The sequence below is a fragment of the Anolis sagrei genome, chromosome 11 (genome assembly GCF_037176765.1).
Source record: "Anolis sagrei isolate rAnoSag1 chromosome 11, rAnoSag1.mat, whole genome shotgun sequence".
Lineage (NCBI taxonomy): Eukaryota > Metazoa > Chordata > Lepidosauria > Squamata > Dactyloidae > Anolis > Anolis sagrei.
In genome coordinates this window covers 30,415,456-30,438,540 of record NC_090031.1, presented here as the reverse complement: position 1 = coordinate 30,438,540, position 23,085 = coordinate 30,415,456, and the positions used below count along the sequence as shown (strand labels likewise).

Sequence of the window (23,085 nt, the reverse complement as noted above, 5' to 3'; positions counted from 1 at the left end):
TCGTATCCGACTCTGAGGGTTGGTGCTCATCTCCATTTCTAAGCAGAAGAGCCGGTGTTGTCCATAGACACCTCCAAAGTCATGTGGCCAGCATGATTTCATGGAGCGCTGTATCTTTGCATTTCATTATTTCTGCCTAAGTGATCACCTACGATGTGGCAGGATCAGGCAGCCTTTGCTGCCAAGAAGAGGCACCCAAGCAGGGATGTGTTGAGCTTGGAATGTGGGAGGTGTATCCATCCTAATCCCCAAGGAGCCATGAAACTTGGGAGATGACCTTAGGGCAGTCGCTCTCTGACTCTTGTCCTGAGTTGCTGTGAGGATAAAGGGCAGCAGGCAGAAGAAGGCCACATGTGCTGCCTTGAGCTCAACCGGGAGGGCTGTGGGGTATCAATACAGCTCATACGAGGGTTGAATGAAAAGTAATGCCTCCACCTTCGTTATTTGGGTTTGGTTGGGAATATTTTAATAAATCAAATGCAGAAATAATCCTTAGAATGTGCTCTTTAACTATCACAATTCACTGTTCCACATAATCACCAGACAATTGGATACATTTCTGCCAACGATAAACGAGTTTTCTGAAGCCATCAGGGAAGAAGTCGACACTCTGTTTCCGCAACCAGCGTCTCACAGTTCTCTCAACATCTTCATCAGAAGTATCATGATGTCCTGGCAGATCTTCTTTCATTATCAGGAACAGATGGAAGTCGGACGGTGCTCAATCTGGACTGTATGGAGGATGTCGTACAGTGGTGAGATCCCGTCTTGAAGTCTCAAGTCTGTGCGCTTTCATTTCAGGCGTCAGCATCCTGGGTACCCATCGTGCACAGATCTTCCAATAGCCAAGCAGAGCAACAATGTGACCCAAATGTTCTTGTGAAATGCCAATTATCCATGAAATTTTTCTCTGAGTGATAGAATGATTGTCCTGAATCAATCTGTCAACCTTTTGCTTGTGAAACTCAGTAGTTGCTGTCACAGGACGTACAACTCTTTGTTTATCACACAAGTCAGGTGTTCCCACGTCAACATCTTTAAACTTGCTCGCCCAGCGACGCACAGTACTCACATCAACACAATCACCATCAACAGCTTGCATTCTCTGATGAATCTCCTTTGGGGTGACACCTTCTGCTGTCAAGAATTTAATGACTGCATGTTGCTTAAGTTGCATTGACTGACTGTCTGCGCAGGGTTCCATATGTCGCACTTTAACAACACAACCGTTCAACGCTAAGACTTCCTGCCAAAATTGAACTGTAGAGGAGAGTCTACTGAACAAGCCAATACCTACTGCATACCAGTAACTGTTGAGGAGTTACGAAAGTGGAGACATTACTTTTCACTTTAACAACACAACCGTCCAATGCTAAGGCTTCCCACCAAAATGGAACTGTAGAGGAGAGTCTACTGAACAAGCCAGTACCTACCACATACCAGTGACTGTTGAGGAGTTACGAAGTTGGAGACATTACTTTTCACTTTAACAACATAACCGTTCAATGCTAAGGCTTCCCACCAACATGGAACTGTAGAGGAGAGTCTACTAAACAAGTCAGTACCTACCACATACCAGTAACTGTTGAGGAGTTACGAAGGTGGAGGCATTACTTTTCACTTTAACAACATAATCGTTCAATGCTAAGGCTTCCCACCAACATGGAACTGTAGAGTCTGCTGAACAAGCCAGTACCTACCACATACCAGTAACTGTTGAGGAGTCACGAAAGTGGAGACATTACGTTTCACTTCAACAACACAACCATTCAATCTAAGGCTTCCCACCAAAATGGAACTGTAGAGGAGAGTCTACTGAACAAACCAGTACCTGCCGCATACCATTACTGCCACCTGTTGAGGAGTTTCAAAGGTGGAGGCATTACTTTTCATTCAACCCTCTTAAATACAGTGAGATGTATGGAAGGCTGGTGATAATTCCTACAAATAACCTAACAGAGGAATAGAGCAAGAATACATTGGAGAAAGGTGTGTTGGGACTGTATGGTAAGGTGAGATTTGAAGATGAGGGGAGAGTTCAAGAGAAAGGAGGAGACGGACAGACAGACAGACCAGAACAAGCTGGAGGTGTTTTTTTTATACGAGGCAGAAATCCTCGCTTAATGGATTACAATACTCTCCCTATGGATCACCACAACCCTAGTGGATTATACTAAACCTTGTGGAGCCTAATGATCTTGCTGGATTTACAGTGGCCTCCTGAACTTCGGTAACCTTGTGGATTTTCTTTATCTCATAGTTAATGGATTCGGGGTTTTGTTTGGTTTCAATTCCCTTTAAATATTATTTAATTCCCGCGTATTCGTTTCGGTTATCTGAACATATGAATTATGCTTTGCTTAATCTGTAAATATTTAGCTGGGTTTATTGAAACGATTAATTATAAGATGCTCTAGGGGAGAAAAAAAAGCAGTTTGAGGAGTTAATTGAAATGAAAACCAAACCACCCTGATTGGAATGGGGAGCGGAGCGCAGCACTTCGATTGCATTATGCGCATATCGAGATTGATTTCATATATTTGGACAACCTCAAATATCTCAAGGCAATGGCCAGAATGAATATGAATATGAATATATATACATATATACATATATATTGTTGGAGGCTTTCATGGTGGGAATTACTAGGTTGTTGTGTGTTTTTCGGGCTGTCTGGCCGTGTTCCAGAAGCATTCTCTCCTGACGTTTCACCAACATCTATGGCAGCCATCCTCAGAGGTTGTGAGGTCTGTTGGAAACTAGGAAAATGGGGTTTATATATCTGTGGAATGTCCACAGTGGGAGAAAAAACTCTTGTCTGTTTGAGTGTGAATGTTTCAGTTGGCCACCTTTATTAGCATTGAATAGCTTAGCAGTATCAAGATGCAACTTCTTACTGCCTGGGGGAATCCTTTGTTGAGAGGTGATTAGCTGTCCCTGATTTTTTTTTCTTGTCTGGAGTTCCCCTGTTTTTTTTAGTGTTGTTCATTATTTACTATTATGATTTTAGAGGGGTTTTTTTTACTACTGGTAGCCAAATTGTGTTCATTTTCACGGTTTTCCCCACCCTGATATACAGTGTACCCTCACTTATTGCGGGGGTTCCAGGACCACCCTCGATGAGTGAAAATCCACAAAGTAGGAAGTTTCAAGGTATGGCTTCTTACTGCCTGTGGGAATCCTTTGTTGAGAGGTAATTAGCTGTTCCTGATTGTTGCTTGTCTGGAGTTCCCCAGTTTCTGAATGTTCTTTATTTACTGTTATGATTTTAGAGTATTTTTAACGCTGGTAGCCAGATTTTGTTCATTTTACCAGTATTAAAAAAACTCTAAAATCATAACAGTGAATAATGAACAACACTCAAAAAACAGGGGAACTCCAGAGAAGACAAAATCAGGGACAGCTAGTCACCTCTCAACAAAGGATTTCCCCAGGCAGTAAGAAGCTACACCTTGAAACTGCTAGGCCATTAAATGCTAATCAAGGTGACCAATTGAAATAGTCGCATTTACCTTCAACACACAAGAGTTATTTCTCCCAGATTTTGTACCCCATTTTTCTAGGAGTGCAACATAAATTTAAAAAACCAAAACAAACAAGAACAACAGAGATGGGGAAGGGGGAGAAGGACATTTGAGAAAAATGATAGAGAGCAATGAAGTCAACCTTCTCTGGAGTAAAAATGGCCAAAGAATGACATTCCTGGGTTGTTGTAGGTTTTTCAAGCTATATTGCCATGTTCTAGAAGCACAACACTCAGAAAACATGGGAATTCCAGACAAGAAACAATCAGGGCCAGTTAACACCTCCCAAGAAAGGATTCCTCCAGGCAGGAAGCACCCTATCTCTGAAAGAGCAAGGCCATTCAATGCTAATCAGTGGCCAATTGCAACATTCACAAACTAAACAAGGGAGCTTTATTTATCTGTGGAATGTCCAGGATGGGAGAAACCATGAAAATGAACAAAATCTGGCTACCAGTATTTAAAAAACCTCTAAAATCATAACAGTAAATAAAGAACAACATTAAAAACAGGGGAACTCCAGACAAGAAACAATCAGGGACAGCTAATCACCTCTCAACAAAGGATTCCCCCAGGCAGTAAGAAGCCACACCTTGAAAGTACTAGGCCATTAAATGCTAATCAAGGTGAGCAACTGAAACATTCACAGCTACCTCCAACAGACAAGAGTTCTTGACATTATATTACACCCTGGACATTATATATATATATATATAAACCCAATTATATATATATATAGAGAGAGAGAGAGAGAGAGCTGTCCCCTGCCACACATTGCTGTGGCCCAGTCTGCATATATCTGTTTTGTGTGTGTGTATGTATATATTTGTGTATATGTGTATATATGTGTGTTTGCATTTATATATGTGGTTTTGCGCATGCGTTGTAATGGTTTTTTTGTTTTGTTTTTTGGCTTTTTAAGTCTCTTCCATTGTGTTTTACAGTGTTTTTATGAGTAATGGTCACACGTTGGCCTTGTATGTGTATTGTGTCCAAATTTGGTGTCAATTCGTCCAGTGGTTTTTGAGTTATGTTAATCCCACAAACGAACATTACATTTTTTAGTTATATAGATATATTATATACTAGACGTCCCCTGCCACGCCTTGCTGTGGCCCACATGGGGGTTATGTGTGGGAGGTTTGGCCCAATTCTATCGTTGGTGGGGTTCAGAATACTCTGATTGTAGGTGAACTATAAATCCCAGTAACTACAACTCCCAAATGACAAGATTCTATTTTCCCCAAACTCCACAAGTGTTCACATCTGGGCATATAATTATTCGTGTAGAGTTTGGTCCAGATCCATCATTGTTTTGAGTCCACAGTGATCTCTGAATGTAGGTGAACTACAACTCCAAAACCAAAGGGCACTGCCCACCAAACCCTTCCAGTATTTTCTGTTGGTCTTGGGAGAAGTGTGTGCCAAGTTTGGTTCAATTCCATCGTTGGTGGGGTTCAGAATGCTCCTTGATCGTAGGTGAACTATAAATCCCAGCAACTATAACTCCCAAATGACAAAATCAACTTTTTTGATTGAAGGACATACATTGGGTTGTTAGGTGTCTTGTGTCCAAATTTGGTGTCAATTCGTCCAGTTATTTTTGAGTTCTGTTAATCCCACAAACAAACATTACATTTTTATTTATATAGATATATAAAATTATATATTATATTATATTATATTATATTATATTATATTATATTATATATTATATATGTGTGTGTGTGATATATAAACCCAATTTTCCTAGTTTCCAACAGACCTCACAACCTCTGAAGATGCCTGCCATAGATGCAGGCAAAACGTCAGGAAAGAATGCTTCTGGAGCATGGACAGACAGTCCGGAAAACACACAACAATCCACCGAAAAATAGATAAACAAATTAAAACCGAAGAGCAGTATGTGATAGGCTTGCATCTGTATTTAGGAACAATAATGGCCTGTCTGGTTTGAAATAAGTCCCTCATCCATTTTTTAGTGAGGCAAACCACGAAAGTGTATGCATTCTCACCTTGAAGCTCTAAATAAAAATGAAAAGGAAGCATTGCATAGCTTGTATCCAGCCAACAATGTAAAAAAGTCTAATTTTGCAATTTCCATTTATGCAACCCAGGGATACCATGGCATTGTTCCCGTAACAGCCGAAACCTGCACCAAGAGGACACTGATGTGGGGCTCAGGTCAGCACTGAGCCAAACCTGGCAAGGCTTTAGGAGGATCAAAGAAGCCCAAGAAGAGGGGAACCGACCCGCCTCAGCCCTCACAGATGCCACGGAAATGATCTCCTTATCGGATGCCTCTTAACCATTTCCTTTACCGTCCTTCCTGTTCGGAGGGAATATGCAGGCCGAGCCAGAAGTGATTCATTCATTCATGCGCTCATTGTGAGATGGATTCCTCCCCAATTAAAAGGTTTATATTGCACAAGTAAACAATTTAGAGATGGGCCTAGAATAAACCCATAAATAGATTTGTTTCACTGCTATACCTAATGCACTCGAGAGATAAAAATATGTCCGGGAGGGGAGGGCGGGGGGTTCACATGGACGGGACACGTTTGTAGTGTGCTCTCCAGAGATGCTTTCTCAGGGTCCCTGATGAAAGTGGAAGTGGGAAGAGACCTTTCCAGGGAACCATAAACACCAGTGGGGGCCCAATGCTCTCAGAAAAGCCGCAGCAGATCAGAAGATGCACTTGGAAATAAATAAAACTGCTGCTTTTGAAAGAGATTGCCAATACGTTTCTAAGCTTAGGTACCACCAGTCCCACCATCCCCAAATGGGCATTGCTTCAAGATGGAGCCCCCAGTGGCACAATGGGTTAAAACCTTGTTGCCAGCAGGACTGAAGACCAATAGGTCGCAGGTTCGAATCCAAGGAGAGTTTGGATGAGCTGCCTCTGTCAGCTCCAGTTTCCCATGTGGGGGCATGAGAGATCCAAGTAAGGTGACCTTTTGCAGATGACAGATCATGTTGTTGTTGTTGTTGTTGTTGTTATGAGCCCCCGGTGGTGCAGTGGGTTAAACCCCTGTACCAGCAGAACTGAAGACCAACAGGTCACAGGTTCGAATCCGGAGGGGAGTGTGGATGAGCTCCCTTTGTCAGCTCCAGCTTCCTATGCAAGGACATGAGAGAAGCCTTCCACAACGATGGTAAAACATCAAAACATCTGCGGTCCCTTGGGCAACTTCCTTGCAGACGGCCAATTCTTTCACACCAGAAGCCACTTGCAATTTCTCGAGTCGCTCCTGACACAAAATAATACCTTACTGGGATCCGCACGCATCATTCGCCGATACATCACACAGTCCTAGACACTTGGAAAGTGTCTGACGAGTGATCCAATACAACAGCCAGCAGAATGATCTTGTTTGCTGTGGACTCATCTTGTTGTGTTTCTAATAATAATAATAATAATAATAATAATAATAATAATAATAATAATAATAATAATGGCACAAGCCAGTAAAATTGGTTCCAGTGGTGATCGGCACACTGGGTGCAGTGCCTAAAGACCTTGGCCTGCATGTAAACACAATCGGCGCTGACAAAATTACCATCTGCCAGCTGCAAAAGGCCACCCTACTGTGATCCAATACAACAGCCAGCAGAATGATCTTGTTTGCTGTGGACTCATCTTGTTGTGTTTCAAATAACAATTGCAAAGACTCTGGCACAATCATTATTAATAATAACAACAACAACAACAACAACAAAGACTGGGTGCAGTGCCTAAAGACCTTGGCCTACAATTAATGCAATTATTATTATTATTATTATTATTATTATTATTACTTGAAGCAAAACAAGATGAGTCCACAGCAGACAAGATCACTCTGCTGGTTGTTGCATTGGATCACACGTCGGACACTTCCCAAGTGTCTAAGACTGTGTGATGTATCGGCAAATAATGTGTGCAGATCCCAGTAAGGTGGCCTTTTGCAGCTGGCAGATGGTAATTTGGTCAGCGCCGATTGTGTTTAAGTGCAGGCCAAGGTCTTTAGGCACTGCACCCAGTGTGCCAATCACCACTGAGACCACCTTTACTGGGTTGTGCCAGAGTCTTTGCAATTATTATTATTATTGACACAAAAGCACAGTAGGTCACAGCAAATGAGATCTATATGCTGGATTTCATATCACAAAATCACAAGTCGAACACTTCCCAAGCGTCTGGGGCTGTGTGATGTATTTTCGAATGATGCACGCAGATCCACGTAAGATGGCTTTTTGCAGTTGACTATTATTATTATTATTATTATTATTAATAATAATAATTATTATTATTATTGTGCCAGAGTCTTTGCTGCATTATTATTATTATTATTATTATTATTATTATTATTATTATTATTAGAAACACTCAAGATGAGTCCACAGCCGAATTGGGGGACCATTGTCATCCAATGCCATAAAATATAAATACTGTATTTGGAGGTGAAGGGAATATAGAGCTCAGAAGAAACCCAATCCTCTTTTCAACTCTCCTGAGCAGTCTATATCAAGGTATTTCAATTTGATGTATTACTTTTGAAAAGGACATTAACAATACCACCCATCATTCTTCAAGGGTTCAACTGGCTTCAAAATATCAATCAGTCTGCCCCTGAAAATGTCTAGGTCAAGCTAATGAAAACCAAATGAAACCTCTCAGACACTTCTTGAGCATCAGACACATCGGAAGAAAAACCTTCCAATGTGTTTGGAAAACCTATAAAGGCGACAACTTACTGTAGTTCCCCCTTGACAGAAAACAGACACTCGGGGGATGAAAGCTGCAGACGTTGATCGCCCCTTCCTGTTCTCTATATGATGTCAGTAGTTAAAAATGATTGGATGTGTTATAATAATGGTTTACAGCAATCTGGTGTCTGTTCCAAGCATGTCACACTCGACGGCTGCCTTGTAATGCAAGGAGGAAGCTGCAGCTCGAGAGGAGCCGGGTGGCAGAGAGTCTTGCAAAGATGGAGAAACCGCTTCCCAAATGTGGCCAATTACTGAACCACCAAGGTCTGCTCTTAATTATTAAATTAAATATTATTAAATTAATTAAATATTATTAATTAATTGAATATTATTAAATTAATTATTAAATTATATATATATTAAAAGGCTGACTTGAGAAGTCTGACTTGGCCACGGTGTTCCACACTCTTGTTACATCCTGAATAGACTACTGCAATGCGCTCTACGTGGGGCTGCCTTTGAAGACTGCCTGAAGCTTCAATTAGTCCAACTGTCGGCAGCCAGGTTGCTCACTGGAGTGGTATACAGGGATCATACAACTCCTCTGTTACGCCAGCTCCACTGGCTGCCGATCAGCTTCCGAGCACAATTCAAAGTGCTGGTTTTAATTACTTTATTTATTTAGAGCTTTTATAACCCGGTCTTCTTGACCTCCGAAGAGGGACTCAGGCTGGCTAACAGCAGAAAATTCAGCACAAATATAGTAAACATAATAGCATCATAATACATTAATGCAAAATACATTAAAATATAGATCATACAAAATAATACAATTACAAAAGCCAGGTCATCAGAATAAAATAACCTCTAAAGCCCTAAACGGTTCTGGCCCAGACTACCTAAACGGACATATCTCCTGTTACGAACTATCATTAAGTTTAAGATCATCTGGAGAGGCCATCGCAAACACATTTGGTAGGTACGAGAGACAGGGCCTTCTCAGCAGTGGCCCTCTGTCTGTGGAACTCTCTCCCCAGGGACATCAGACTGGCCACCTCCCTCCTGTCCTTAAGAAGGAAACTTAAGACTTGGCTATGGAACCAGGTGTCCAACCAGTGATTAGCGGCAAGAGGAAAGAAGACTTAGGCAACTCATGACAATGAATTGACCCAGACCTGGATTTGGTTTTTAACTGGTGTGTACAATCAATTGTTTTTAACTAACTGTTTTAATATTTCTAATTATCTGTTGAATGTTTTATGGTGGTGATGGCATCTTATGGTGCTTATTGTGAGGCCGCCCTGAGACCCCCCCCCCCCCACTCCCTGGGGGTGAGAATGGCGGGGCATAAATATAGGAAATAAATAACTAAATAAATAAATAAAATAAAGGGGTCTAAAAAGTAGGAAAACTTCAGAAGTCTACAGAGGAGCCCCAAAGTCCATCAGGTGGATCTCAGTGTCTCAAGAGGAAAGGAAGGCACTAGAAATGAATCACCTGTTGCTTCCAAAGCCATAAATAGCAGAAGCAGAATATGTTATGCAAATGTGCAGCTGGCCCTAATTTGTACAACACATTATAGGTAAAGGTTTCCCCTTTACATTAAGTCTAGTCATGTCCGACTCTGGGGGTTGGTGCTCATCTCCATTTCTAAGCCAAAGAACCAGTGTTGTCCATAGATGCCTCCAAGATCATGTGGCCAGCATGACTGCATGGAGCACCATTATCTTCTCACTGAAGTGGTTCTGATTAATCTATTCACATTTGCATGTTTTCAAAGATTGGCAGGAGCTGGGGCTAACAGCGGGAGCTCACCTCACACCCCAGATTCAGATCGCCGACCTATCGCCAACAACACATTATAGGGAAAAGCGAAAGACTGAAAGCAAGTTGCCACCAGGGCAAATAGCCACACCAGATCAAGGTTGCGTGGGAATGCTCCCCCACATCAAAACTATGGGAGAGCTCAGAGAACACAAAACCAAACAAAAAGAAAATCAAGCGACCCAACCTTTCCTTTGAGCTCATCTTTCTTCTTCAGCTAGCTTTCCCATTTCCTCACAAAACAATATTGTAAATATTTGCCTGCAGGACGTCCAGAACAGACAGAGTGCTCCTTCTATCCTTGAATCACAAACAATACAGCTGTCAAGTGGCACCTAAAAACGCAGATAGAGCACGGACTGTGGAAGGTTCACAAAATAAAAACTGAGATGAAATGTTGCATCACCATCTACATACCCATCGCCTGAGCTCTGCAAGTGCAGCATTTTTCAGAATGAAGCACAGAGTGGTTGAGTATCGGGACATCCATACGGAGACCAAGTTGCTTGTTTATAAAGCTACTGCACTCCCAACCCTACTGCGAAACGTGGACTGTCTACAGATGTCACACTCAACTCCTGGAGCGATTCCATCAGTGTTGCCTCCGAAAAATCCTGCAAATCTCATCTTTTTTTTGCTAATGAAGCCTTTCTTTTTAAATGGTCTTACCATGAAGAGGTGATCCAGACGGGCTGCTGGACAGGCCAGGGACGGGACTGCAACGGCCTCCTTGCTTGGTCGTCAGCTCCTGTTCTATCTCTTCTAGGCCTGCGCTCTTCTGGAAGCGGCTCATGCGGTTCACAACCCGGGGCGACATGTGCGTGCGGACGCAGGGCTGCCCCCCATAGGGGTTGATGGGGAAGACGTGGGACGTGCCTCGGAGGGTGCTGACCACCACCCAGCGGCAGTCGTGGCTGAAGGAGATGTCCTGTACCTGCGATAGAGGGTGAAGGGAGGGAAGAAGCAAATGGAACAGTTACGAGCTTGCAGTGGACATTGAGAAATTGGCTTGAAGACAGGAATCAAAATATGGAGGAGAGTTTATTTAGGTGTCTCCGGACAACACCGAGCTGCTAAACTTGCTGACCAAAAGGTTGCAGATTCGAATCCGGGGAGCGGCGTGAGCTCCCGCTGTTAGCCCCAGCTTCTGCTAACCTAGCAGTTCGAAAACATGCAAATATGAGTAGATCAATAGGTACCGCTGCGGTGGGAAGGTAACAGCACTCCATGCAGTCGACATGACCTTGGAGGCATCTTCGGACAACGCCAGCTCTTTGGCTTAGAAATGGGGAAAACCTTTACTTTTACTTTAACATCCTGCAGAAACATACTGGCAGCGCATGGGGTGCAGATCCAAAGTTAATAAGAATATCAGCCCTTGCCTTGTCTTAAGGTAAAGTAAAGATTTTCACTTGACATTAAGTCCCGTCATGCCCGACTCTGGGGGTTGGTGCTCATCTTCATTTCTAAGCCAAAGAGCCGGCATTATCCGGAGATGCCTCCAAGGTCATGTGGACTGCATGGAGTGTGGTTACCTTCCCACCGGAGCGGTACCTATTGATCTACTCACATTGGCATGTTTTTAAACTGCTAGATTGGCAGAAGCTGGGCTAACAGTGGGGGCTCGCGCCGCTCCCCGGATTCAAACCTGTGACCTTTTGGTTAGCAAGTTTAGCAGCTCGGCGCCACCAGGGACTATTATATATTATATGTCATATATATGTTATATATCCCATATTATATATCCCATGATATATAATGTCTGTTGCACTTCAGGACAGGAAAAGCCCTCTGACTGTAAACATCACACCATTGATTGGAGAACAATCCTTTTATTGAAGAGAATTAAAAAGCAGCAAGTAAAAAGCACTTTAAAGAAATAGGTAAATCCAATTAGGTAAGAAGATAAGCAGGAGCAAAAATAGTCCAGGGTAAAGCTCAGCAAAGTCCACAAAAACGAAGCCCACACTTCTCTAATATAATTCAGGAAAACAAGAAACATTAATCCAAGACATGAGTAGGCATTCATACATTTCAAGAGTCCAAACCATGAACAAGAAATACCCATGAAACAAAGGACGAGAACTACACTTGATTCCAACAATGCTTCATCTGACTATATTTCCCATACTTGGAACTTTTATCCCCTTGTTAAGCTATCCACGCACTCAGGAATTGGTTTCGTTTTACTTGAGATCCTCTTATCTTTTTCTGTCGGAGGCTGGCAGAACACCAAAGGCACTGTTCGGCCTGTCTGTTTTGACTAATTTCCTCTCGCCTATCTATTTGCTCATTAAGTCTCGCAGCTGGGCTAGGTGCCCAGTTGTTTTCAAGCCCCAAATCCTGGGAACCCCCTGGTAGCAATTCAGGGAGTACATTATCATCCCCACACCCTTCAGGGACATTCTCATGGGAAACTACACTTTGCACAGAGGTCTCCTGGCCCTTCTCTGCATCAGTATCATCGACCAAACAATTGCCATCTTGAAATGCATTGGCATGACTTCCCACATCCAAAGCACCCTGATCCTGAAACACAATCACAGGTTGAGCTCCAACAATGCCATAGAAAAATGTGTCTCTTAGATAAAATGGCAAAATTAGGTTTACTATTTGGATATTTGGAAGGAATATTTTCAAGCCATGGTTGACTCAATGGATGCAGAATCTGTGGATACAGAGGGCCAACTGTAGACGCTACTCCCCATGAAAGACATGCAAGTAGGCGCCTAGTAAAATCCTATAAGAAAATAGCAGGGTTTGAAGGGCAGCCGAACTTCAGCGCTCTGTACACATGAGAAATAGGAGAGATAATTTATTAATACAAAGCAGCAGGCTCTGAACTGGGTCAAAAGTTACGGTTCAAGCTCCGGGGTTGAAAGTTTGATCTTCCTGTTAAATACAAAGCCAAGAATTTTGCTGAGAATTTAGTACTGCACCAAGCAACTCAATATCTTGAGAACCACTCCAAACATTTCCCAGCTAAATCAAGGGCATGGCTCAATAAAGCAAAATTGCTGCGCAGAAACACAAAATTGCCACAAAAAACCACAGGAGCCTGGTGTAATTTTTTAATTGGATTTGGCCCCGAGTGCTAGTTTTTACGGCAGGCGAGGTGCGTCTTAGCCGCTTGCTCGTTTTTCATTCTGGGGAAACATGAAAAATGAGAGGTAAATAAGCGTCGGCAAAAAATATCAATTCATGCCAAGGTTTTGGATGTGGTCCGCCTTTAAAATTTTAAGAGAGGGCCTCAAGGAGGCAGAACTCTGAACTTTTCTTTCCTTGTCAATGCAGGCACATAAAAATGGTAGATTTTCCAGAGCCAAGAGGTTATGAAGGGATCTAGTTCGTGAAGCCATAACAGGCTCCATTTTTTAAAAAATTGTAATTCAGAAAACAATCAAACTATGGTATGTAGACACCTAAAGTATAAGAACTTTTTGGACAGTTTTGGCTCCGTTTCTGCTTCGGTTGAAGTGCCTTTCCAGCTAAATAATCTGTATTGATTCCATATGATGAGAGGAAAAATGTATCTAAAGCCATCTTATATACAAAATCAGGCCTAACACAGTATTGTCCATGCTGACAGCGACATTATGCGATTTCAGGTATGATTAACCTATGAAGGTTGAATGAAAAGTAATGCCTCCCCCTTCGTAACTCAACAGATGGAAGTACTGGTATGCGGCAGATACTGGCTTGTTCAGTAGACTCTCCCTACAGTTCCATTTTGGCAGGAAGCCTTAGCATTGAACGGTTGTGATGCGACCCTATGCAGATTGTCGGTCACTACAACTTAAGCAATGTGCAGTCATTGATTTCTTGACAGCAGGAGGTTCATCGAAGAATGCAAGCTGTTTATGGTGATTGTGTTGATGTGAGTACTGTGTATCGTTGGGCGAGTAAGTTTAAAGATGTTGAGGTGGGAACATCTGACTTGCGTGGCAAACAAAGAGTTGGACGTGATCCCTGGTCAAGTGGTCCCTGGTCAAAGTGGTCCCTATGAGTACTGTGAGTCGTCGGGCGAGTAAGTTAAAAAATACTGAGGTGGGAACATCTGACTTGCGTGACAAAGAGTTGGACGTCCTGTGACAGCAGCCACCGAGTTGCACAGGCAAAAGGTTGACAGATTGATTCAGGACGATCGTCGTATCACTCAAGAGAAAAATTTCAAGAATAATTGGCATTTCACAAGAATGTGTGGGTCACATGATTGCTTCCCTTGGCTATCAGAAGATCTGTGCACGATGGGTCCCCAGGATTCTGACACCTGAAATGAAAGTGCACAGACTTGAAACTTCAGAGACTGGATTCCATCACTGTACAACATTCTCCACACAGTCCAGATTTAGCACTGTCTGACTTCCACCTGCAGGGACATCATGATGCTTCTGATGAAGACGCTGAGAGAACTGTGAGAGGCTGGTTGCAGAAACAGAGTGTTGACTTCTTCCGTGATGGCTTCAGAAATCTTGTTCATCGTTGGCAGAAATTTATCCAATTGTCTGGTGATTATGTGGAAAAGTGAATAGTGGTAGTTAAAGAGCACATTCTAAGGGTTATTTCTGTGTTTGATTTATTAAAATATTCCCATCCAAACCCAAGTCACAAAGGTGGAGGCATTACTTTTCATTCAACCCTCATATTATAATACTTGTATCCTGTCCTGTATCAGTGCTGGAGAGTGGTCCCTGGTCAAGTGGTCCCTCGTCAAATGGTCCCTGGTCAAGTGGTCCATGGTCAAAGTGGTCCTTGGTCAAAATAGTCCCTGGTCAAGTGGTCCCTTGTCAAGTGGTCCCTGGTCAAAGTGGTCCCTGGTCAAAGTGGTCCTTGGTCAAAATAGTCCCTGGTCAAAGTGGTCCCTGATCAAAGTGGTCCCTGGTCAAAGTGGTCCTTGGTCAAAGTGGTCCCTGGTCAAAGTGGTCCTTGGTCAAAATAGTCCCTAGTCAAAGAGGTCCTTGGTCAAAATAGTCCGTAGTCAAGTGGTCCCTGGTCAAAGTGGTCCTTGGTCAAAATAGTCCCTGGTGAAGTGGTCCCTGGTCAAAGTCGTCTCTGGTCAAAGTGGTTCCTGATCAAGTGGTTCCTGCTCAAAAAAAGGTTGGGAAGCACTGCTCTACAGCATTGCAAGCAGGAAGTCACAAATTAAATCCCCTTCATATCCAGGGAGATTTGAATGGCAATGTTTCCTACTTGAAACCTGGAGAGCCATTAGAAATCCATTAAGGAAGTACTGAATTAGATGGATCAGTGGGCTGACTCTGCATTAAGGGAGCTTCCTTAGGCCCTTTAACTAGAGAACACCCAGTCTCGAAGCAAGGACAGTCTTCACCATGCCGCCAGCCATTATGGTTTTTCCATAGAGCATCATTTAGGAGAAGAGGAGCTTCCAAACTCCCCGGTGGAGGCAAACAGGGATACTACGCTTTATGATAAGTGAGGCCAGAGGTTTTGGCCAAACCAAGAAGTGAGTCAATTTGACAGGCTCTGAAGCCATGCCACACCACCAAAGGAATTATGAAACTTTTTTTAAAAAAATTGCAGACGTTGAGCCTAAAACTCTCAAGGCATGCTTCAAATGTATGGCATCTAAATGAGAAACACATTGTACTTGGCAACGGCATGTGACTGTGCGTGAAGGAAGCCCTAGAATGGAAGCCAGTTCAAGCCATCTTGAGTGCGGACTTTTGGGTGTAAGGCTGGTCTTACCATTCCGTGGGCATCTCAAGAGTGGGAAAGGGTCCGTAGATGATTAACATTTTAATGGTTGGTAGTTATTCCATGTGCTTTCCAAGTCATGTCTGACTTATGGTGACTCTAAGACAAATCTATCACAGGGCTTCCTTAGAAAGATTTGTTCAGAGAGGCTTTGCCCTTGCCTTTCTCTGAAGCTGGAAGAGTATGAAATGCCCTGTGGATTTCCATAGTGAAGCCAAGATTTGAATTCTGGTCCAGCATTCAAACATTACCCACATTGGCTCTCTCTTTGAATGGTTATTATTATTTATTTATTTATTTACAACGTTTATATGCCGCCCTTCTCACCCCAAAGGGGACTCAGAGTGGCTTACAAGATATATGTACATACAATATATTATATTATTAGCGTAGTACTATTATTATATATTGCCATATTTACTATACCATTATATTGCAATATTATTAGTAATATTACATGTAATATAAAATATATAATTATAATATTGCATTATTATTAGTAGTAGTATTATATTGTATTACATTATAATATTATAAATATTATATGTATATACAATACAGGGTTAGTCAAAATGCATAGGCCATGTATATTATATTATATTATATTTACTATATTATTAGTAAAGCATAGGAGTCAAGATACAACTGTTTTCTGCCTTCCTCTCTCTTCACTCTGGCCAGAGAAGTGGTTCTACTGGTAGGATTTTGTAGGACTACTTGACCAGGGACCACTTTGACCAGGGACCAGAGCCAACCTTAAGAAGTGGGGCTACAAAGTGGAATCCACGACATGCGAGTGTGGAGAAGAGCAAACTACAGACTATCTGCTGCAATGCAACCTGAGCCCTGCCACATGCACAATGGAGGACCTTCTCACAGAACATCAGAAGGACTCCAAATGGCCAGCTACTGGTCAAAGGACATTTAATCAACTACCAAGCTTGCAAACTTTGAGTTTTGTTTGTTTGTTAGGGTGTTCAAGGATTATATTGTCAATCCAGTTGGCTTGTCTACATGGAAGAGGCAAAGACACCTCATTCCTTTCATCAGGTAGGAAGAGATCTTGGTTTTGACTGTGCAGTAACCTTTGCTCCGATGGATGCCTGCTGGATCCATGTGTGTATGGAGTGTGGTTTCCAAAAGACCTTGATGTACCTATGGGGATGGCACATTCATGAACTCCCCTTTCAGTCTACATGGAGTCTAATGAAGAACGTTCTCTTTTAGTTATCAACACAGCACAATCGATAAGATGTTCGTCGGACAGACGTGAAGTGGTGGAGACCTGTATGTGTTTTCATCTGCCATCGATTTTTTCTGTCCTGTCTCTTAGCACGTAGCATAACCATAGAGTCATGGATGGACTGTCATGAAGTGTTAACGCTCACAAGACTGAAGTTAAATTTTCCCTAGTATCAATATAAAGCCTTTCCTGGCCCCTGAAACGAAAGGAAAGCATTTCACTTGCCCTTGCAATCAGATAAGGCATTCTTATCTCTATTTTCCTTGAAAGATAGGGCTCCTCTTCTCCCTTTTTGCCCTCCACATGTTTTAGCCTCCAATTCCCAACATCTTCTTCTACCAGGACTAGTAGGAAGGGTTATAGAAGCTTTGATCTAAAACATCTAGAGGACCAAGATTTTACTCCCTGCCCCTAATCTGACAATATTGATTGTCCTATGAGTTTCTGAAAGACACTATTTGAGATTAACTAAATTATCCAGTCTTAGTAAAAACTACGAGGGTTGACTGAAAAAATAATGCTTCCACCTTCGTAACTCCTCAATAGATGGCAGTACTGGTATACGGCAGGTACTGGCTTGTTCAGTAGACTCTCCTCTACAGTACCATTTTGGTGGGAAGCCTTAGCATTGAATGGTTGTGTTGTTAAAGTGTGAAGTGTGGAACCCTGCGCAGACGGTCGGTCAATGTGACTTAAGCAACGTGCAGTCATTGAATTCTTGATAGCAGAAGGTGTCACCCCAAAGGAGATTCATCAGAGAATGCAAACTGTTTATGGTGATTATGTTGATGTGAGTACTGTGCGTCGTTTGGCGAGTAAATTTAAAAATGTTGAGGTGGGAACATCTGACTTGCAAACCAAGAGTTGGACGTCCTGTGACAGCAACCACTGAGTTTCACAAGCAAAAGGTTGACAGATTGATTCAGGACGATCCTCGTATCGCTCGGACAGAAATTTCAAGCATAATCAGCATTTCACAAGAACGTGTGGGTCACATTATTGCTTTGCTTGGCTATTGGGAGATCTGTACACGATGGGTTGCGGAAACAGAGTGTCGACTTCTTCCGTGACGGCTCCAGAAAACTTGTTCATTGTTGGCAGAAATGTATCCAATTGTCTGGTGATGATGTGGGAAAGTGAATTTGTGGTAGTTATAGAGCACATTCTAAGGATTATTTCTGCATTTGGTTTATTAAAATATTATTTATTTATTTGTTTGTTTATTTATTTATTTACAACATTTATATGCTGCCCTTCTCATTCCGAAAGGGACTCAGAGCGGCTTACAAGATATATACACACAATATATTATATTATTAGCCTAGTACAATATCAGTATTATATATTACTATATTGCACTATACCATTATATTGTAATACTAGCTGTACCCGCCATGCTTTGCTGTGGCCAATCTTCCCTCTTTCTCTCCTTCTTTCCCTCCTTCTTTCCCTCCTTCCTTCCTTCCTTCACTCCTTCCTTCCTTCCTTCCTTCCTTCCTTCCTTCCTTCCTTCCTTCCTTCCCGTCTTTCCTTCTCTATCTCTTTCCTTCCTTCCCCCTTTTTCTTTCTCTTCTGCTCTCTCTTCTTCCTTCTCTTTCCTTCTTCCCTTCTTTCCTTCCCCCCTCTTTCTCTACATCTTCCCCCCTTCCTTCACTCCCTCTTTCCTTCCTTCTTTCCCTTTTTCTTTCCTTCTCTCCTTCCTTCTCTACCTTTTTCCTTCCCTCCCTCTTTCTCTCCTTTCTTACTTCTCTACCTCTTTCATTCCTTCCTTCTCTCTTTGCTTCCATGCTTCCATCTCCCTTTCCTTCTTTCTTTCCCTCCCTCCCTCTTTTTTTCTTTCTTTCTTTTCTCCTCTTCCCTCCCTCTTTCTTCCCTTTTTTCCTGTATTATCATTTAGCTTTTCATCATTTAGCTTTTTGGTGTCTTTTAAATCCCTTCTGCTGTGTTTTTCAGTGTTTTTATGAGTGAAGGACATACATTGGGTTGTTAGGTGTATGCTGTCCAAATTTGGTGTCAATTCTCCCAGTGGTTTTTGAGTTCTGTTATTCCCACAAACGAACATTACATTTTATTTATATAAATATATATAAAATACTATATAAACAATATATTATATTATTAGCATAATACAATATCAGTATTAAATATTACTATATTGTACTTTTGGGTTGTTGTAGGTTTTTCCGGGTTATATGGCCATGTTCTGGAGGCATTTTCTCCTGACGTTTCGCCTGCATCTATGGCAAGCACCTCAGAGGATTCTTGCCATAGATGCAGGTGAAACATCAGGAGAAAATGCCTCCAGAACATGGCCATATAACCCGGAAAAAAGCTACAACAACCCAGTGATTCCGGCCATGAAAGCCTTCGACAATACATATTGTACTATTACTTTTCATTCAACCCTCACCAAAGTCATCCGTTTTGTGGGAGACACTCTAAGAATGGCAGCTGGACTGTGCCAAAGGAACGGAAAATGGGCACGGCAGTATTTGGGTGGAGGGATGGGATAAGGACTGTTAGCATGCCATCAGGTGAAATATTTGGGTGAGTGATGGTCTTTGTCTTCCAGTCAAACCTCTTGTTGCAAATCACATTTTTTTAAAATCCCTTTTTTATTTTACAGGCTTTAGATCTAGCTACTTGCAGGTCGGTGAATCCTTGTTGCCTTTGTCTGGAATATTTTGAAGCACATTTCTGGAATACTTTGTCAAGATTTGATGGTTGGCCTCTTCCAACGCTGAGTGCCCACAGCGTCGTGAAAGCCAACCTTGTCAAAAGCTCTGCCGAGTTTCATTTTAAGCCCTCTGCCATTTCATAATATAATGAAAGCTAATCCTTCCTTGGTCTTGGGCGTTTTTTGTTTGGTGAGTTCAAACCCCATTCACATTATCATGAGTTTATCTAAAAGTATTTTCATTCAGTCGTTGCTTCTTAGGACTTTCCTTTGGAGAAATCACTTGAGTCCATGCCGCTCAAAGTGGTTTTGTCTGCTCGTGAAAGAAGAGGAATGTGATTTCCATCTCAGTGCTGTGTAAAACAGCCCTTGTAAAAGAGTTAAATCCTCCCCCGCTTTAGCTTTGAGACCCACATAAGAGGTCATTATATAACCGAGAGACTTTCGGCTTTGTTGGGGATGTTACTGTGGAAAAAACAAGGATTCAAGGAGCCCCATTCTGCTGAATTCAACCACTGGTGGTTCCCACCCATTACAGAGCTAGCATGATTGGCAACATCTGTCTTGGCTTCTCCATTAGAGTCTTTGATTCTGTCATTCCCAGGCTACATGCCATGGCAAAAATTGTTCGTGTGCCCTGAAAAGGAAAGAACGTTGTATTCCTAAACACGCTTAACCAGGATTATTTATTTCGTATCAAGAGCATTGCATAAATTAGTATAAAACTGATAAAAATAGAAGGAGTGCAGGTGGGTAAATATTTTTTGACCAAAAACAGGCAACAGCAACGGCATTGTCTGTAGCCTCCAACAATTCTTCTTCTGTACATAAAGCAGGGCATAGTGGACAAGAATACAGATGCGGAGTTGTCTGTACATGAGGCAGGGCATAGTGGACAAGCATACAGATGAGAAGTTGTCTGTACATGAGGCAGGGCATAGTGGACAAGCATACAGATGAGGAGTTGTCTGTACATGAGGCAGGGCATAGTGGGCAAGCATACAGATGCGGAGTTGTCTGTACACGAGGCAGGGCATAGTGGACAAGCATACAGATGCAGAGTTGTCTGTACATGAGGCAGGGCATAGTGGGCAAGCATAGAGATGCGAAGTTTTCCGTACATGAGGCAGGGCATAGTGGGCAAGCATACAGATGCGGAGTTGTCTGTACACGAGGCAGGGCATAGTGGACAAGCATACAGATGTGGAGTTGTCTGTATATGAGGCAGGGCATAGTGGACAAGCATACAGATGCGGAGTTGTCTGTATATGAGGCAGGGCATACTGGACAAGCATACAGATGCGGAGTTGTCTCTACATGAGGCAGGGCATAGTGGTCAAGCATACCTATGCGGAGTTGTCTGTACATGAGGCAGGGCATAGTGGACAAGCATACAGATGCGGAGCTGTCTGTACACGAGGCAGGGCATAGTGGACAAGCATACAGATGCAGAGTTGTCTGTACATGAGGCAGGGCATAGTGGGCAAGCATAGAGATGCGAAGTTTTCCGTACATGAGGCAGGGCATAGTGGGCAAGCATACAGATGCGGAGTTGTCTGTACACGAGGCAGGGCATAGTGGACAAGCATACAGATGTGGAGTTGTCTGTATATGAGGCAGGGCATAGTGGACAAGCATACAGATGCGGAGTTGTCTGTATATGAGGCAGGGCATACTGGACAAGCATACAGATGCGGAGTTGTCTCTACATGAGGCAGGGCATAGTGGTCAAGCATACCTATGCGGAGTTGTCTGTACATGAGGCAGGGCATAGTGGACAAGCATACAGATGCGGAGCTGTCTGTTCTGCTCCACACTCACACAAGGTGTGGGATTCTCTTAGGTTGGACCAGCCCAGGAGCAGAAAACACATGAAAGGAATGTAAAAAGAGGACTAGCACCTCTTAGTAGCAAGAATACCCCCTTGGAGTATGATGAAAAAAGTCAATGCGTACAAAATGAGCCCCAAAGAGCAGACTGGTGTCAATACAACACAATCTCAGCAGAGGCTGACATTTCAAAAAGCCAAGTCCTTGGGTGTCACAGAGAGAAGCCGGTGGTGCTGAGTGTGCATGTGTTTGGGATGCTCACATGTGAGCCTGCTGTCGCCCACCACACAGAGGGTGTACATCATACCAGAGTTCTTTGCTGCTCGTGTCACGAACGAGCAGCGCAGGATCCCATTAGTGGCTTTTTCAAGTTTATGCTAAAGCCTTCCAATTTATGACCATCCTGTGGGCTAATGTACCAAGCATTCCATTTATTTATAACATCGCTCTGCATTTGTTGTTAATTGTGAGGCTATGTTTGGAGAGTAAAGATCCATCAGGGCTCTTTATTTCCCCACATATTTACATTAATACTCCCCCTCTTTTTTCCCCTGGGTGGGAGGGCTTTCAGATATGGAACAAAGCTGAGATTCCTGGGAGCAGCTCAGTTTTCCAACTGGTGAACATTATACGAGGGTTGAATGAAAAGTAATGCCTCCACCTTCATAACTCCTCAACTGATGGCAGTACTAGTATGTGACAGCTACTGGCTTGTTCAGTAGACTCTCCCCTACAGTTCCATTTTGGCGGGAAGCCTTAGCATTGGACAGTTGTGCTGTTAAAGTGCAACGTATGGAACCTTGCACAGTCGGTCAATGCGCACTTAAGCAACGTGCAGTCATTGAAGGTGTCACCCCAAAGGAGATTCATCAGAGAATGCAAGCTGTTTATGGTGATTGTGTTGATGTGAGTACTGTGCATAGTTGGGCAAGTAAGTTTAAAGATGTTGAGGTGGGAACATCTGACTTGCATGACAAACAAACAGTTGGACGTCCTGTGACAGCAACCACTGAGTTTCACAAGCAAAAGGTTGACAGATTGATTTAGGGCGATCATCGTATCACTCAGAGAGAAATTTCAAGCATAATAAGCATTCCACAAGAACGTGTGGGTCACACTATTGCTTTGCTTGGCTATTGGAAGATCTGTGCACAATGGTTACCCAGGATATGCTGACGCCTGAAATGAAAGCGCATAGACTTCATCCATGACAGCTTCAGAAAACTTGTTCATCGTTGGCAGAAATGTATCCAATGGTCTGGTGATTATGTCGAAAAGTGAATAGTGGTAGTTAAAGAGCACATTCTGAGGATTTTTTTCTGCTTTTGATTTATTAAAATATTCCGATCCAAATCCAAGTAACGAAGGTCGAGGCATTACTTTTCATTCAACCCTTGTATGAAGTATGATGCAGAGCTGGGACGGAAAAACGGAGATCCTCATTAAACACATAAACAGATCAGGATTTGAAAGAGCATTGTGAACTCCACCAATGATGGAATTGAAGCAAACTTGGCACACAGAACTCCCATGACCAACAGAAAATACTGGATGGGTTTGGTGGGTTTTGGAGTTATAGTTTTA

At 42.6% G+C, this 23,085-nt stretch overlaps 1 protein-coding gene across 3 annotated transcripts in view; it reads right to left on the bottom strand.

Moving 5' to 3' along the window:
* BCAS3 (BCAS3 microtubule associated cell migration factor) overlaps positions 1–23,085 on the bottom strand; it is a 549,518-nt gene that overhangs the window by 362,945 nt on the left and 163,488 nt on the right. For all 3 annotated transcript variants that reach the window (XM_060756800.2, XM_060756801.2, XM_060756803.2), the window contains exon 15: positions 10,707–10,971. In XM_060756800.2, the coding sequence (XP_060612783.1) occupies positions 10,707–10,971 (265 nt within the window). The remainder of the gene's footprint in view (positions 1–10,706; positions 10,972–23,085) is intronic.